Here is a 17,739-nt window from a genome sequence, read left to right as displayed (position 1 = left end):
GGTGACCCCCCACATTCTATTTTAGGCCAATCGTGCTTTTGGGGGGCCGACGCATGACTTTGGCTCTGAGGTTGGCAGCGCCGCATGCCTGTCCGTGTCAGGGAGAGCCGCTTCCCGGCGGCGCGTCGCGGCGCTGCTCTGCACCATGGGGCGGGCCCCCTCCCCCTTGCAACACACGACTGGGCGGGCCCCTCCCCCACGGCGGCGGGGCGGTGCCTGGGACTGGCGCTCTCACGTCCCGTCCCCCGCTCCCCCCGCCGGCGCAGCGCTGTGGTGAAGCCGCATTGTTTGTGCTGAGGGGGGAGGGGAGGTTCTCAGCCCTAGGACGGAGCGCCGAGCCCGCAGCCGGACTGCGACCAGCTCTGCGCCTCCCGAATGCGCCGCGCGCGGCCCGAGCAGGAGCCCCACACCCGCCGCCGGCAGCCCGAAGGCAGCACGGCACCGCCAGCGCCCGCTTGGCCGCCCGGGGCTGCTGGGAGCGGCATCGGTGGAGCCGCCCCCGCCATTAGACCGGCCGCAGCGCCGACCCGGAGACGAGGAGCAGGAGGGTCTGTCAGCCGCGCTCCGGCGGCTCCCACAGCGTGAGTGCGGCCGGGCGGGAGAGCGGGGCCGGCGGCTCGCGGGCAGAGCCGGGCCTAGCGAGCAGGGCTTGGTGGTGGGAGCAGGGGGAGGCGGCCCAGCACAGCGGGCGGGGGAGGGCGCAGCGCAAGCTGTTTTGTTGGACGCCATGTTTGTGGGCCGAGTATTGTCGGGGTGGGGGGTGGGGCGAGGCTCGGGAAGGGCTGGAGCTGACGGGCCTGGGCAGGAACCATTCGCGCGGGGGTGACGGGCGCGGGCAGGAACCATTCGCGCGCGGGGGTGTGTGTGGCTAGAGCGGTGATGGGCGTGGGCAGGAAGTGTTCGTGCTGGATCAGGGTGTGGGAGGGATAAGGGGCCTGGGCAGGAACCATCCATTGCGTGTGCATGGGGGGAGAGGGGAGGGAGCTTGGGGAGGAAACCATTCTAGAAGAGCCTAGGTGAGTGTGCCCTTTGGGAGGGCGGCAGGGTGGAGAAGGAGCTAGAGTGGTGAGAGATGCCGGTTTCCTCCTTGCTGGGTTCCGGGAGACCCAGGAAATGTTAGGCTTGGTGATATCAGGTGGGCTAGAGCCCAGGCCTAAAGTGGGTATTTTTATTGATGGGATCAAATTAATTCTTCAGGGTTCAGTCACTGTATTTTCTGTGCATCAATATGGCTAGACTTGAGAGGGTGATCTTACTTTGAAGGCTGAGGCTGCTAGTATCCTCTCTCCACGTGCATGCTGGAAATGTTTCTGCTTGCTTTCTCTTATGGTCTGGTACTAATGGACTGTTTGTAGCATCCTTGGTAGTTTCTTTGTGTCCATCTCTTTGTGGTGGTCCACAGAAGGATGCTTGTTGAGAACCACAAATGGAATAGGGGGATCTCTCTTCCACGAAGCAAGAGAGCCAAGGACCAAATACAAAGAAATGAGGGAGAAGAAGAGAAGTGAGTGCAGGATTCACTGCAGGTTTGCAAAAACAATTGGCAGCCTTTACAAAGGTCTGGACAAGTGCTGCACCATAGGTTTAATCTGCTCTCCTCTCACCTATTCTCTTAGCAAGCAGTGCTTCAGCCCCATAACTTTCATTGCACAAAAACAACCACATCTTTACATTTGTTTCATGACAATGGAAACTGTCTCAGCAAATTCATTTTAAGAAAACAATAGCTCTGTGGAGAGCATTTCTTCATCTTCTGCAGGCCTTGTCCTGCTTTAAAAGGAGGAAAGTGCCCCAAACCTGAGTTGTGTAACACATTAGGAATTCTTCCTGTTTTATGGTAAGTTTAGCAACCCTTATTATTATGCTTTTGGATCCAAGGCATTTTTTACTCACCCAAACTAGGCATATGCAAAATTAGGAATGATAATTTCAATACTACTTCCACATGTAGTGTGCTCCCTCCCACACATTTTTACTGTTTTTCCTTTAAAGTGTAAAATGTTAAATTGCCATCCATTTTCAGATTGGGCCCAAACTAATCTAAATGTAAGCGAAGGTGCTTAAGCACGTAAATGATAATTGTCCTAATCTCATTATTGGGAGGTGCCTTTTTTCATCACTTTGTGGTAGACCTCTTCTCTTATTTATCATTTATGACATTTGCACTAAGTCTGGGAAGCAAGCTGCTTGCATTTTGAGATACTCTTGTTCCATCAACTGGTTGCCACTGTGCTTGAGAAATTGCTTTTTGGCCTGAAAATGAATACACATTATTGTGTTTTTCCCAATATTAGAATATATAGAACAATGACTAGGATGTGGACAGATGGCAGTGTCTTCTAGAGCAGTGATTCTCAACCAGGGATCCGGGGCCTTCTAGGGAGCCACGAGCAAGTTTCAGGGGGTCCACCAAAATAAACCAGAAAGCAGGGCCAACTTGCTGGGGCACGGGATTGAAGCTAAAACCTGAGCAACTTAGCTTTGCAGAGCTGCCTGTGGAGTCGGGCCCTGAGCCATTGCCCTGCTTGCCTACCCCCTAATGCCAGCCCTGGCTTTTAATCTACTCAATATGGAGAAAAACAGTTGTGGCACAGGTGGGCTGGGAAATTTTTATAGCACATGTGGGGGTGGGGGGGCTCAGAAAGAAAAAGTTTGAGAACTCATGTTGTATAGTCAGTCATAATAGCCACTGCCCATCCCTCTTTTCCAGTCTGAGGTAATAGGCAGTTACCTCCATGATCAATGTCATTGGTGTTTGAAGCTCTGGTTATGGTGTATATAAACATAGGTTTATATAAAAATGCTCCAAATAGTCATATGTTGGATTATTAAAATTGAATGAAAAAAAAATCTGTTTACTCTTTACCTATTGTGCTATTTATTATCTTACAAAATGAAACTAAATTGATAAATTTCAATGTCAGGTTCTCTTGCACTAACAAATTGATAAATGGCTTTACAGCATTATAAGGGAACAAAGAAATATACATTTTTATTGAAATGTAGAGGGGCCATTTTATATTCCCTGCCCCAGAATTTGTGAGATAATTGGAACTAAATTTAGAGTTAAATTAAATTGTCACTCTCCTTATATCTAGTTATTAGACCTACTATAGCAAATAGTAGGATTCATCTGTTCTGTGGTTGGAAACCGACACGTTCGGTGAAATGTTGCTTTACAAACTAATAATACCAATACCTAACTTTAATATAGTGCTTTTCATCAGTAGATCTCAGAGCACTTCACAATCTTTTAATATATTTATCCTCACAAGCACCTCTATTAAAAGTTTCATGGAAATTCACTAAAGGAGAAAAATCCGTGTATTTTTTTTGTTCATTACCTAAGCACAGTGGAAATCAGATGTTGCCCTGTAGTGACTGTGCACTGGATGTTGCTTTTTTGGATTTGTGTTAGAAACATATTTTTAATACAATTGTGTTTGACTTTAACACAAAGTTTGTTAAATAACACAATATTACATCTACAAAACCAAGAAAACTAATTCGGGCTGATCCTTTTTTGGTGGTTGTTGTTAAATGAGGCCTTTTTGGGGGGAAGGGTGAAGATATTGGAAGGGATGTGATCTGGTATTGCCCGCTTGATACATTCCATCTTGCCTTTGTGCTGCAAATCATTAGGTATGTGATTTTTTTGCATATAACTTCTGAAGATGAGCAAAGCATTTTATTTTAGGTTTGCCTTTGAATTTATAGGTTGTAGTAAATTTTGTTTCAACTTTTTATGAAGAAAATAGAAGTATCGTGGAGCTGGTGGGCAGAGAATTGATGTATGTTTGCCCCAATGTTTTGGTAGGCATACTATCACTGACTGAAATATTTATTCTGCGAACTGTACTCACTCCATCGTGTGTAATTCCTGACTTGATCCGTGCTGGTATGGTCTAGCTAACAGGTCAGATTGATGGCCATGGGAGCTTAAGAAATCAATTATAGGGGGAGCAAGAGCTTTGCTGTTGGTAGGGTTGAGGCTTACTGTCTAACAGCTGGTTTTCAAAGTGCTCTAAAGATAAATTAATATAAAAGAATTACCATGACTTTCAGATGCCAAAGTTGAGTTTGCAGGGCTGACAGGGAGAAAATTGTCTTTCATTTGGTCAGCTGATCAGACCTGTGCTGAAAAAGATACAAACATGGAAGCCAACAGTTTTATTTTTAGTAATCTTTCAGATTACCAGCTGTGTATGGACCAGTCTGGTCAGGATGTTTAGTTTTCCATTTTTACAATCTTCTTATCACAGCTTCCTTTATGATACAGATGCAGTACTTTATTCCAGTAGACCTTGAAGCTAAAAATGAGTGTTTCTTTTCCTAGGTCACTGGGTCAAATCCAGCCCAAGCTGATTGTGTATAATTTTAAAGGGAATGGAATTTTAGCAACCCTACTACAAGTCAGAAAATGCTGATTTACTTTTGAGAATCAATCTCTGAATATAGCATTGGAAGTTTCTTTCAGGTCAGATGTTCATTTTAAAAATGATTTTTTTTTTTTTTTTGTAATTGGCAGCCCCAAAAACCCAGTCTGGGAGCTAAAATTAAAGTAGTTCTCAATTTGCCTCTCCACTAGCGGTAAAAGTATTGGTATTAAACCTTAATTCATAGTTGTCTCGGTGATATGTGGGCCGTAATGGAATATGCTCTTCCACAGCAATATGGGCTATGCAGGGCTGAATAAAACGTATGGTGGTAATAGTAATTTTAGTGACAAAGATTATGTTGATTATCTGATAGTACACCTATGAAAATACGTAGAAGACAATTCCCTATATCAAAAAGTTTACAATATAAATAGTGAGACACATGAGGAAATAACATAAACCATGCATCTTTGAGGTTCACTTTAGGTAAGTGTAAACATACTGACTGTAAGCAGATATAATTCTGAATACATATAGAGGTCAGATTTGTTAAAGCAAATATCACTTTTACATAGTCACTTTTCTGATCATAATTGCTTTCTGTGCAAAAATATTTCTGGAATATTTCTTGTTCAGACTGCTGCTGAATAAGCTTTTAACAGTGAAACCAGGACTTTGCATACAGGCCTTTAGTTCTACAAAACAATGATAATTTTCTATTACAATGACTACTCCTGTTACCTTATGGCACAAGTTTAATCCTTGGGTGGGTGGGCCTTGGCAACAATTTCTCTGTGCCAGTGTTGAATTTCTATAGTTTGGCTTCCTGTAGATTTACAGAACTTATATGCTCTTACTAATTTGTCTCTGAACGACTTTTTAAATGTAGGAAATGAGTGTAATTCATTCCAGCAGTCTATCAACACATTTGTATTTGGAGTAATGCTAACTGTGTTACTCACTGGTGTGCCTTTGGAAGTTAGGGGTGGTCAGATTTAAGTTTGTTTCAAGTACAAACATCGCATAAATTTAAGACTTCCATGTCCATGGATAGTACAGAGCTTAAACTAGCTCCTGTTTTTTACTGTATTAATTTTTTTACTTTAGCAAGAGAGAGAAATATTTAAAATGCAACATAATAACTCTGATTATAATTTTAGGTAATCATTACCAAATGAGGAGGAAAGGAAGATGTCATCGAGTATCTGCAGCAAGGCATTCTTCTTCCCCGTGCAGTATTAAACACTCCCCTACACGAGAAACTTTGACATATGCTCAAGCTCAAAGGATGGTTGAAATAGAAATTGAAGGTCGCCTGCACAGGATCAGTATTTTTGATCCATTAGAGATTATATTAGAAGATGATCTCACAGCGCAAGAAATGAGTGAATGCAACAGCAATAAAGAAAATAGTGAGAGACCACCAGTTTGTCTGAGAGCCAAGCGGCATAAAAATAACAAAGTGAAAAAGAAAAATGAAGCTCTTCCAAGTGCGCATGGTACACCTGCTACAACAAGTCCTCTTCCAGAACCAAAAGTACGTATTGTTGAGTACAGTCCACCTTCTGCCCCTCGGAGACCTCCAATTTATTATAAATTCATTGAAAAGTCAGCAGAAGAACTTGACAACGAAGTGGAGTATGACATGGATGAAGAAGATTATGCATGGTTAGAAATAATAAATGAAAAGCGAAAAAGTGATGGAGTATCAGTTGTGTCACAAAATATGTTTGAATTCCTTATGGACAGGTTTGAAAAAGAGTCTTATTGTGAGAACCAAAAACAGGGTGACCATCAGTCTTTAATTGATGAAGATGCAGTATGTTGTATATGCATGGATGGTGAATGTCAGAACAGCAATGTAATCCTATTTTGTGATATGTGTAATTTAGCAGTGCATCAGGAGTGCTATGGGGTGCCATATATACCTGAGGGTCAGTGGCTCTGCAGACGCTGTCTGCAGTCCCATTCCCGGCCTGTAGACTGTGTGCTGTGCCCAAACAAGGGAGGTGCCTTTAAAAAGACTGATGATGACCGCTGGGGACATGTTGTGTGTGCTTTGTGGATTCCAGAAGTTGGATTTGCCAATACAGTTTTTATTGAGCCAATTGATGGTGTCAGAAACATTCCCCCAGCCAGATGGAAGTTAACATGCTACCTCTGTAAACAGAAAGGCGTTGGTGCCTGCATCCAGTGCCACAAAGCAAACTGTTACACAGCATTCCATGTGACATGTGCTCAAAAGGCTGGTTTGTATATGAAAATGGAACCTGTGAAAGAATTAACTGGCAGTGGGACAACATTCTCTGTAAAAAAGACTGCCTATTGTGATGTACATACTCCACCAGGTTGTATACGGCGACCTCTAAATATTTATGGAGAAGCTGACGTGAAAAATGGTGTGTGTAGAAAAGAGGGCTCAGTCAGAACTGCAAGGTCTACATCAAAAGTCAGAAAAAAGGCAAAAAAGGCCAAGAAATCAGTGGTTGAACTCTGTACAGCTATGCCAACAGTATCTGCTCCTTATATTCCCCCTCAGAGGTAAGCAAACAATCATACAGAAATTTCTGTCTAAATTTTGCTGTATGTCCTTTTGAATATACATTTGTCATAGGTTCTACAGATAAAGAATTAATGAAAATTTGAAAAACTGCATAAGGTACTTACACAACAAAGGGAAAAAAATGGAAAAAATAGGTGTCCCTAACACGTAAATTGTGCATGTTGTATAACTTTTGCCACTTGTAGTTAAAAAGCACACAAAAATGCTTTCACATAGAAATTGGAGGATAGTTCTTCCCCCATCCTAATTTCATTATTAGATCCAGCAATAATTTTTCTTCCAATCTGTAAATTCTGTGTATGCCCTTTTAGTTTACTCACTTAGGCCCCAATTCAGAATAGTAAAAATAGCACATGCTTAACTGCACCTCATTTCAGGAAAGCTCTTAAACACATCTTTAAGGTTAAGCACGGACTTAAGTGCTTTCCTGAGTGTGCCTGATTTTCCATTCTCAGCTGGGTGTTTTAAAGGGACATCAACATGAAAATCGCTTTTGCATATAACAGCATTTGTATCCAGTCAACTTCATTGGTCTTACTGTCCTGTGCATTTAGCACCATATCATTCTATGCTCTACTTTGAGCAGAGCTTGCAGGTATGTTCTTCCCCAAACCCTCAGTGAAAAGAGGACGATGCAGAGGAGGAGGGTAAGCCTAAGCTTGTTTTGTGGTCCAACTGCTGTTCCATGCTGGAAAGACCCTTAATATCAGCAGGGGAACAGGGAATAAAAAAGGCAACATAAAACATTTTAATACAGGAATTAATTAAAATACTCTCTACATGCTGATTAAAGAATATCAGAATTTGGAATTTTTTTGACATTAGTAAATTGAATAAACATTCAAGTTGAGAGTTTCCCTTAAAATCTCATCTTAGACCACCAATACTAGTGGCTTCTGTTGAGTTGGACATCCTGTGCTCACTCAATTTTAGTATGCTGTAGAATGTTTTCCAAGTAGTATAGGTAGCACTCTGAGGCAGTTCTTTGGCTGAATTGGTTAGATCAGTGGTGGGCAACCTGCAGCTCGCCAGGGTAACCTGACTGCAGGTGGTGTGACGTTTTGCTGACGACCGTCCACAGGCCCGCTTCTTTCCCGCAGCTCCCATTGGCCGGGAACAGCGAACCATGGCCGCTGGGAGTTGCGGGGGGCCGTGCCTGCAGACAGTCAACGTCAGTAAAACGTCTCGCGGCCCGCAGTCAGATTACCCGGATGGGCCGCATGCGACCTGCAGGTTGCCCACCACTAGGTTAGATTCTCATTCAGCTGTTCCTAAATCTTCTGTTTGATATTACACAGTGCAGCTATGTTCTTGAAGGCTGGCAAGAATTACAGTTTGCTGCTGTGCAGATTTCTTCTTGAAATTAACCAGTAAGTCATTAAAGCAGTGCTCTACAGTTTAATAATGCATCTGAAATGAATTATTAGGCATGGGATCAAAAGCTCTGTGCCATCAACACACTGACACTAATACATATACACGAGAAAATAAAAATAGCCATACTGGGTCAGACCAATGGTCCATCTAGCTCAGTAACCAGTCTTTCAACAGTGGCTGGTGCCAAATGCTTCAGAGGGGGGGAACAGAACCGGGAAATTTATCAAGTGATCCAGCTTCTAACAGTGAGAGATTTAAGGACACCTAGAGCACTGATGGACCTATTCTCCATGAACTTATCTAATTATTTTTTGAACCCAGCAATAGTTTTGTCCTTCAGTTAACATTCATTGGATGACCCCTGATTCTTGTGTTATGTGAAGGAGTAAATAACACTGCCTTATTCACTTTCTCCACACCATTCATGATTTTCTAGACCTCTATCATATCTCTCCTCAGTCGTCTCTTTTCTAAATTGAACCATCCCAATCTTTTTAATCTCTCCTCGTATGGAAACGGTTCCACACCCCTAATAGTTTTTGTTGCCCTTCTCTGTACTTTTTTCAGTTCTAATATATCTTTTTTTTGAGATAGGGTGACCAGAACTGCCTATAATATTCCAGATGTGGATGTGCCATGGATTTATATAGTGGCATTATATTTTCTGATTTACTATCTATCCCTTTCCAAATGGTTCCTAACATAGTTAGCTTTTTTGACTGCCATTGCACATTGAGGGAATGTTTTCAGAGAACTATCTGCAACGACTCCCAAGATCTCTTTCTTGAGTGGCAACAGCTAATTTAGACCCCATCATTTTGAATGTATAGTTGGGATTGTTTTTTCCAATGTGCAGTACTTTGCATTTATCAACATTGAATTTCATCTGCCACTTTCTTTCCCAGTCACTCAGTTTTGTGAGATGCCTTTGTATCTCTGCACAGTCTGCTTTCCAAATCATTTATGAATCTGTTGAATGGCACTGGTCCCAGTACAGATTCTTGGGGGACTCCACTATTTTCCTCTCGCCATTCTGAAAACTGACCATTTATTCCTACCTTTTGTTTTCTGTCTTGAAACCAGTTCTGATCCAAGAGAGGCCCTTCCCTTTTATACCATGCCTGCTTAGTTTCTTAAGAGCCTTTGGGGAGGGACCTAGTCAAAAGCTTTCTGAAAGTCTAAGTACACTATATCCACTAGATAATCCTCATCTATGTTTGTTGACACCCTCAAAGAATTCTAATAGATTAGTGAAGCATGATTTCCCTTTACAAAATCCGTTGATTCTCCACAACATATTGTTTTCATCTATGTGTATGACAATTCTGTTCTTTGTTACAGTTTCAATCAATTTGCCTGGTACTGAAGTTAGGCCTATTGGCCTGTAATTGCCAGGAATGCCTCTGAAGCCTATTTTCAAAATTGGCATCACATTAGTTTTCTGCCAGTCATCTGGTACCAAGACTGATTTAAGTGCTATGTTACATACCACAGGAAGCAGTTCTGCAATTTCATATTTGAGTTCCTTCAAAACTCTTGGATTAATATCATCTGGTTCTGGTGACAATTTATTTAATTTATTAATTTTTCCTCTATTGACATCTCAATCTGGGACAGTTTCTCAGATTTGTCACCTAAATATAATGACTAAGGTATCTCCCTCACATCCTTTGCAGGGAAGATAGATGCAAAGAATTCATTTAGCTTTTCTGCAGTAGCCTTGTCTTTCTGGAGTGCTCCTTTAGCATCTGGATCTTCCCAAGGCCCCACTGATTATTTGGCAGGCTTCCTTCTTTTGATGTACTTTAATTTTTTTGCTGTGTCTTGAAGTACAATTGTATAGTTAAAATTGAATAGTTCTTGTAAAAATGTTTCCATTATAAAAAAAAAAAAAAAATCATGGTTAGGGTAAAATTTCTGTGATCCTAATCTTGCTCTTTTTATTTTAAACTTTGGTATATTGTAAGTTCCTGCAGCAACTTAAACCTTTGTCTTGTGCAGTTTTTTGTATCTGTGTATAAAATATACGTAAATACACTGAAAATAGTATAGTGTACTGGTTTTAGTGCCTGCAGGAGTTTGTTATATGCAGAAGTGTAAATACAAACTAAAATGGACCAAAACTAGTATCAAAGCAATTATCACCTGTTAAAATTATATGTCTATGTTACCAATATTTTAACCAAGGACTGTTGGTGTACTGGCAGTCTAATTTAGAACTTGTGTGAGTTAATGAGAGACTGGTAATTTCCAAAAAGCTAACACTGAGAGATTTCCTTTATGTGCGGGGAGGAGAGCCAAGTTGCAAGACTTGGCTTTATTTATCTATTTTCAAATTTAGGAGGCCTTAAAACAACTTAATTAAATGAAGAGAGCACTGAAACTTATTTTTTTTCAGTTTTCATTCACTTACATTAACTGAGTTTTAATACCTCTTGAATGTGGAAACCTACTTCTTATGATGTCAGAGACCTGGGACAGAAGGCTGTGTCAGAGAGGCACACTGACTTCAGTTTTGCTGAACAGTTGGCTTTACCAGTTGATACTCAAAAACACAACGTATATTAGGGGACAGGAAGTAAATATGGCACATAATTTAGGAAAAGAGATTTTTCTGATGTGCCTGTCTCTCCATACTGATTTAAATTCCAGCATTGTTTTATAGCACCAGTATTCTCGTTTTAGGATTAAGTGAGATGAATGCTTTGTAAGATACTTGTGGCAGGGACCATATGTTTGTGTTCATAATGTTTACCACAACAGGGCCCTGATCCTGATTGGCCTTTGAGTGCTACTATAATACTACAAATAAATTATGCCATTTGATGTATAATATACATATAGTGTACGATTAGAGCCGGTCAGATTATTCTTTACAAAAAATGGGAGTTGAGAATGTAGCCCCCTTCTGTTCTGATTTCTGTTAATATGTATGTTGAATAGCTTGGACGAACAGCTTTCAACCTCTCTGGGTTGGTAGTAGACTTCAGTTAGATTGTACTCTGTTCATTGTTCATGGTTTGTGATTGGTGAAATGAAATTATTTCTGCTTCTTGATGAGATAATTAATATTTTAAAACAGGGTAATAGCAAGTAACAAATACTCTTGTTCACATGAAAAATAGGTATTCATACATTCAGTCTAGCTCCAAAAACGTTTGCAAGCAATTCTGTTTGCTTGAATGTTCACAAATAACAAGGGGACAGGAATTAAACAGCAGGTTGAATTAAATAGCAGTTCAGAATTTAAATGCTCAAACAGTGTTGAACCAGTTCTAGCTTTTTTTTACTTTTAGTTCTCACTAAAATGAGGCCATCACATAAGTATGGAGGAGGAGGGTAAGGAGGGGAGCATTATGATTGGAATCACCCAATTTTAATATTTGATATCTTAAGAAAAATCAGGGATAGAAATAAGTGCTCTACATTGTTGGGAAAACTTCCATTCCCGGATTCCACAGGTATTCCAGCATTTGTTTCCAGCCTTGCGCTGAAGCAGTTGGACATGTAATGTTCACTGGTTCCTCGGACCAGAAATTATATTTTTGGCAGTGGTCCAGGGTTTAAAAGTGTAGTTAAAAAAATAACAATTTAAAAAAATGGTTCAAAGGCAAGTTCTTAATATAAATTGTTTGGCTTTGGATATTGCCTCAGAGTCCAAAGTTGAAAGGTGTATATTTTCCTAAACTAATCTGTGAATCAAAAACAAACTTTTTTGTTTGATTTGTTTGATTTTTGGCTCTACTGAAGAGAGAACTGATTTTACTGTAGCCCAAAATCTTCATGGACTAACCTCCCTTTCCTGAAGGATAAACACTATGAGAATTAATATGTGAACAGTTTTTAAGCACAGTTCCACAAAATGATAGTGAATACTATGGTTAATGCTACTTGCAGTCTTCATGGAAACTAACCCCTTTTCTAATACTATTTTTAAGCTGTATCGCTCTTGGGGATGAAATTTGCCATGCCTTTTCTACGGAGTGAGGAAAATTTAAGTCATTTAAGTTATAAAAGAAGGAAAGCATAAACTCAATTTTAAAAAATAATTAATTGGCTTGATATTTAGAGCTGTTGAACAGCGATGTAAAAGTTAATGGGAGCTACATGTGCTCAGCACCTCTGAAAATCAGGCCATTTAATGTATATATTTTTAAAATCTCCTGCTGAGTAATATCTCAGAATTGGCTGAATAAAGAAACTCTCTATTTGGCATGTAGCTAGACCTTCATGAGAGTGTTTCTTCGTCAACTTTAGGCAAAAAAAAAAACATTAAAAGTAAAGTGAGTGGAAAAACATCTTCTGAACATGTTCAGCGAGCATCTCTGAAACTTTATCAAAACCTAACGAGCCCCTGCTTCCATGACATTCATTTAGGTGTGAAAGAGAACTGCACCATCTCCTTAATCTGGAGTGCCTCAATGAGAGAAGCTACACCTGAACAATATGTATGTGTGATATTGACATACACCCACAGTAAAATTATCCCCAAAAGCCCCTGCCATAACAATAATGAAAATAGTAGGTGTGAAATCTGCAGTCCCTGTCTTTTCAGGATATCTGTGCAATTATTTTGTATTCCATAGTTTTCTTACATTAAGCTTGTCTAAGAAAAATTCCCAGGTAAAGCTTTCAGAATCATTTAAGGAAGTTAAGGTCAGATTTTCATACAGTTTTTTGCACCAGTTTAACTAGATTGGTTTAAAAGCAGATTCAAGTTATAACAGGGTTGCTGTCCCATGTAGATCAATCCGTAGGCTTCTATGTCCTTTTGGCATTTTTCAAAAATGTGATCCTTTCTCTTTCCTGCTTGGGAAAAATACATCTTTCCCAGTTTAAATTAACATTACTGCCCTATTAAACTACTCCTTGAGAAAACTCCAGCAAAATGAGCCCATTTCTACTCCTGTTGATGTCAGTGGGAATGGGTAGGAACTCTCCCCCCTTCAGTCTTCTCTAACATTGTCACCCACACTGCACATGCTGTATGTGTTCAATTATTTATTTAGTCGGCTACTTCTCACACACTGAAAATATATATTAGTTAATTACTTACAACAGGACTCTTGTTACTTCCTTGTGCTTTTTTAAAAAAATTTTTGTAACTTTAATGTTGCATTAACTTTTGCCTTTGTTTATTATAAGGGAGCATCCCCTAAACTTTTGATTATAAAAGATTATGACATCTTCTTTGAGAAGTTTTCACACCTGCATTGTTTGCTTTTGATATGGAACAGGGGGATATCTCTTAGGCTACAGAAGTGTCTTGTCTTTCTTCCATGAAATTCCATTCAGCTTTGGCTGAGATATAAACTGAAAATCATCATTTACCTTTTGTTGCTTGCATTCCTCAGCAAAACTTTGGCAGTATTCTAAAATAACTAAATATGATCTGAGGCAGCGCTGACAATGTTGCTGCACACACTATAGTGGGAACACTTGAAAGATGTCAGAGCATCTGTAGTCGGGGCGTCCCCCACTGGTACTCGGCATGTGGCCCCAGTTGACACTATCTATCTACGACAAGAGGGGTATGTGGGGGGAAGAAGGGGTGGAGGGCTGGGCTCCTCTCAGCAACCCCCCAGATATAGCACATTGCCCGAGTGGTCCATCCTGCCCTCTGGAATAACAGCCTTCTGCTACTGTAGGCTCTGTAGCTCACATGGTAGCAGTCTGTGTTTTAGTGCCAAGGTAAATGGTTCAAACTCTACTGATGATGCATGATATCTAAGCTGTTACAGTTGTACATAATGAAATTTGTTTCTACCTTTTTCCTTTTAAACAATAATTCTAGGAAATTACATACAAAAAGATTGCAAAGTAAAGCACTCAAAATTTAGGAAATGGCAGATTTACAGTTGTTGGTGCAACCTTCATTCTTCCCTTCATGTGTATGCATTGATACAGTGTTTAATTTTTCACATACTCTTTATTTTCCCTGCATGATCCCTGCCTCATTCAGTGCACATGATAGATGCGCAAAGGAGCAGAATTAGGGCTGCCTGTGCAACCTAAATCTAGCATTTCCTAATTTTCTAGTTCTTGACTTTGCAACCTAAATAACATTCGTTTGGTGTTTTCTTTTTATACGTATAGACATGATACAGACTTGGTTTATATGTTTGAGCCAAAAGAAGTACCGGTATGTCAAGTTTGATCACTATATAAAATGAAGCAGATATTACAGTTTATATCCTTTGGGGGGAAAAAAGATCTTGTGTGAGAACTGTGACTGAAGTTTGATACTAACTGTAAGGAGTGTGGCTCGGAAATATTTTTACATAATGTTAAGGGGATCAAAAATACTGTAGAAAGATTTAAAATTCTTCAGTATTGTGGAGATGCACTGTGACATGGTGTTAACCCACTAGATTACCGTAGCATTCATTCAAGAATTGTCCTTAACCCTTGATTGAGGCAGATGAATTAAAAGACTAACTTTTACCCAGTTCTAATCTGGAATTGTAGATAGCAGCAAAAGTTTTTCAGTTTCACCAGATATGTTTGCTTCAGTTAAAGAAATAAAAAATAAAAAAACAAACAAAAGCAAACTTGTCTTTTAGACATTTTTGAAAAAACTTTTTTTTTTTTTTTTTGGTTTGAAATGACTTTTTGTTTCAATTTTTTTTTTAATTTTATTATAGCCCCCCAAATGCTTAAAAATGGTCAGTCTAAACATAATCTTTTTTTGTTGTTGAAATGAAACAGATTTTTTTTTTTGTTCATGGGCAATTAAAAAAAATATTTTGTCCAGCTCCACTCCAGATACTGAAGAGTACGTATGCAGTCTTGGAAGCTGAGAAAATAACATCTGAAATGCAAGCTTGTTTTGGTGACTGGAAGCTGAAGGGAATAAGAACAATACTTGCAAATAACAATGTAATAGACAGTAATTATCTAGCTTTTTTGTGTGTCAAATTGTGTTCAGGAACTAGCCCACTGCTATCTTATGCTATGCTATCTTATGCTATTACCTTGAAAAGATATTTAATGTAATTATTATGAGAAATTGGTCTGCAGGATGCAACCAATGGAGAAGGAACAGTAAAGCTCCTAAGACTCTTAAATAATTATAGCTATCTGATATCTTGGAGGATAAACTTTCTCTATATTACATAGATTTTTTCTTCCACATTTATCTTTGTTTTGGTGATAATGGCTTATTTCGACACATAGTAGAAATTAGAGTTCTGCCACTGTATGCTTCAGTGCACAATATGCCTGCCACTCCATTTCTCTTAAATAAATAATGGGGTCACCTTTCCTGAACAAGTATTTATATCCAAATAATGAAATGCTTGACTGAATATATGGATGTGGTAAAAAACTTTGACCACACTTGTCACTTGGGATGTCATAGAGCATGGATTAGAAACTATTTTAACACAAGATGTTTGGAATATGAACTTGCTGAAGTATAGAATTGGTTAAAGAGGGTACATTTTAAAAGGATCCCTTCAAAATGATGTCTCCTACAGGCATCCTCAACACATGTCGAATAGTTTATTCAAACCTTGAACTTTTCTTTTGGCATAATAGTGATAGATATTACGCAGTTGAGATATCAGAAAAGTGGCAACATCAGAATGTTTGTTTTTATCATCACTCCTGGTGATGGTACCACAAAAAATCTGAAGATAAATATTTGAGTGCTTCAGTGAATAATTGTATAAATCTGAATCGGAGGATAAGTGGCTAATGTACAATATTGTTTTGTTTTATTTGGCTTTATAAAAGAGTCAGAGGTATGTGTTTCATTCTGTTTGCACCTCCCGACAATGAAAAAATACATCCACATAATTAACATGGGGAGGAAAAAACAGCAGCCTCACAAAATGCCATAACTACCAAATAGCTGTACAACACTGTTGTCATGTCTGGATGAAAAATAATAATTAATTGGATGATCACATTACTGAAAGAAGTTTAGAGGCTCTGAAGGAAGTAGGAATTTGGTCACTAGGGAAGACTGATTGTCCTATAAGTTTTATTAAGTTGATAACCTCTCTGGTGGATATGTAAGACTATTTGTTGAAGTCACTGTCCCCTTCCTTGAATAAAAATTGAAGAAATCATTTTACTTGAACCAGGAAAAGAGCCATTGAATTGTGACAGTTCACACTTCTCATTGATAGTTTGGACAAACTTTGACAAAGAAGCTTCAAACCTCTCTTTCCAAGCTGATCAACCTGGGTGTGTAGATGGATTTTAAATTAGGTTTAATAAACACTATTGTATTTTAACAAGCAACCCTTCCCCTCCTTGTTTTCCCATAATAGCTTCTCTGTTACTGTAAAAAAGGTTTTTGATAAAGTTGTGGGGGGTGTTTACTTACGTGCTATGTTGTTATTGAAAACCTCCTTACACGTAATTCACATGTCCCAAATTATTAATTGGTTTATCTTAACTGTGTGTATAAAAATCTAAAAGACTCAACTGGGGAAAAAAGTCTGACTTCATCGGTTAATTATAAATTGTGTATAGAGACATGCCATAGGTATGTTCTACCTTTTCTTTTCCTGAGTTGCTTTCTGTTTGTTTCATATGTACAGTGCAAGCCAACTTGAAATGGAGGCTAACTGGAGAATAGTTGATATTTCTATAACCTGTGTGGAGACAAATGTTAGTATTTTTGCAGGCAGTCTCTAGTGCATCCTCCAAAGAGATTCAATCCCTGATAATTGCATACATGGGTGTGGCTGTTGTTCTTTGTTTTCAGTTAACATAGATAAGTCCAAAGTTCTTGCTCTGAACCAAAAGGGTAACTAAAACAGAGCTTTAGTTTTGCCTTTAAAAAAAGTCTGAAATATTTTGAGATTCACTTATCCACCAATTACATATATTGGCTAAAATTTTCATGCTGACAGATAAAAAGGCAATGAGAAGTGGTTGGTTCTTCCTTTTTAATTATAGAAGAAATTTGATTTTAATGTACATTGCCAAAAGTACTGTTTAAGGTAATTTTATTTGTTTCACAAGAAGGTTACAGAACTGCAAAAAGATGGGAAAGAGAACTGTTCAGTACTCTTCTAGAGGGAAAAGAGGCACGCAGTTCTTTGGGGAAAAAAACAAAAAACAAAAAAACCTTGAGGTATAGAAGTAGGATGTCAGATTTTCTGTAGAATGGGTTAAAAGCAAATTTGGAAAATAGTAGGAAGTAGGAAATAAATTCATAAATTAAGTTTGCACGTTCTAAACATTATATGACTCCATGAATTATAATTAAGATAATCCACAGGAAGGCTTAGGAAATAGGAAGGTAGGAAGAGTTAACACACATGATCTTATATTTCTGCTTTTTATTTTTAAGTGTATAATTTTTGAGCAATATTTCATTCCTCATTGCCATATGTAGTCCTTTGAGGTAAGTGCTATGGTGATGGACATGGAAGAAAACTCTTAAAACTTATAAGATCTTTA

General features: G+C 39.1%; 1 protein-coding gene across 5 annotated transcripts in view; it reads left to right on the top strand.

Annotated features, from left to right (window-relative positions):
* The first annotated feature begins 276 nt into the window (after window positions 1–276).
* Window positions 277–17,739, top strand: part of BRD1 (bromodomain containing 1) — a 109,916-nt gene continuing 92,453 nt past the window's right edge. For 4 of the 5 annotated variants that reach the window (XM_026648698.2, XM_026648696.2, XM_026648697.2 and 1 more), the window contains exons 1-2: window positions 277–581; window positions 5,540–6,920. In XM_026648698.2, the coding sequence (XP_026504483.1) occupies window positions 5,554–6,920 (1,367 nt within the window). In that variant the 5' untranslated portion in view covers window positions 277–581; window positions 5,540–5,553. Of the gene's footprint in view, window positions 582–5,539; window positions 6,921–17,739 lie in introns of those variants that run through there. The other variant, XM_026648700.2, reaches the window with a different exon arrangement.

This window comes from Terrapene carolina, unplaced genomic scaffold (genome assembly GCF_002925995.2).
Source record: "Terrapene carolina triunguis isolate 2854851 unplaced genomic scaffold, T_m_triunguis-2.0 Scaffold68, whole genome shotgun sequence".
Taxonomy (NCBI): domain Eukaryota; kingdom Metazoa; phylum Chordata; order Testudines; family Emydidae; genus Terrapene; species Terrapene triunguis.
Note: the sequence above shows the minus strand (reverse complement) of the source record. Positions and strands in the feature narration are given on the sequence as shown.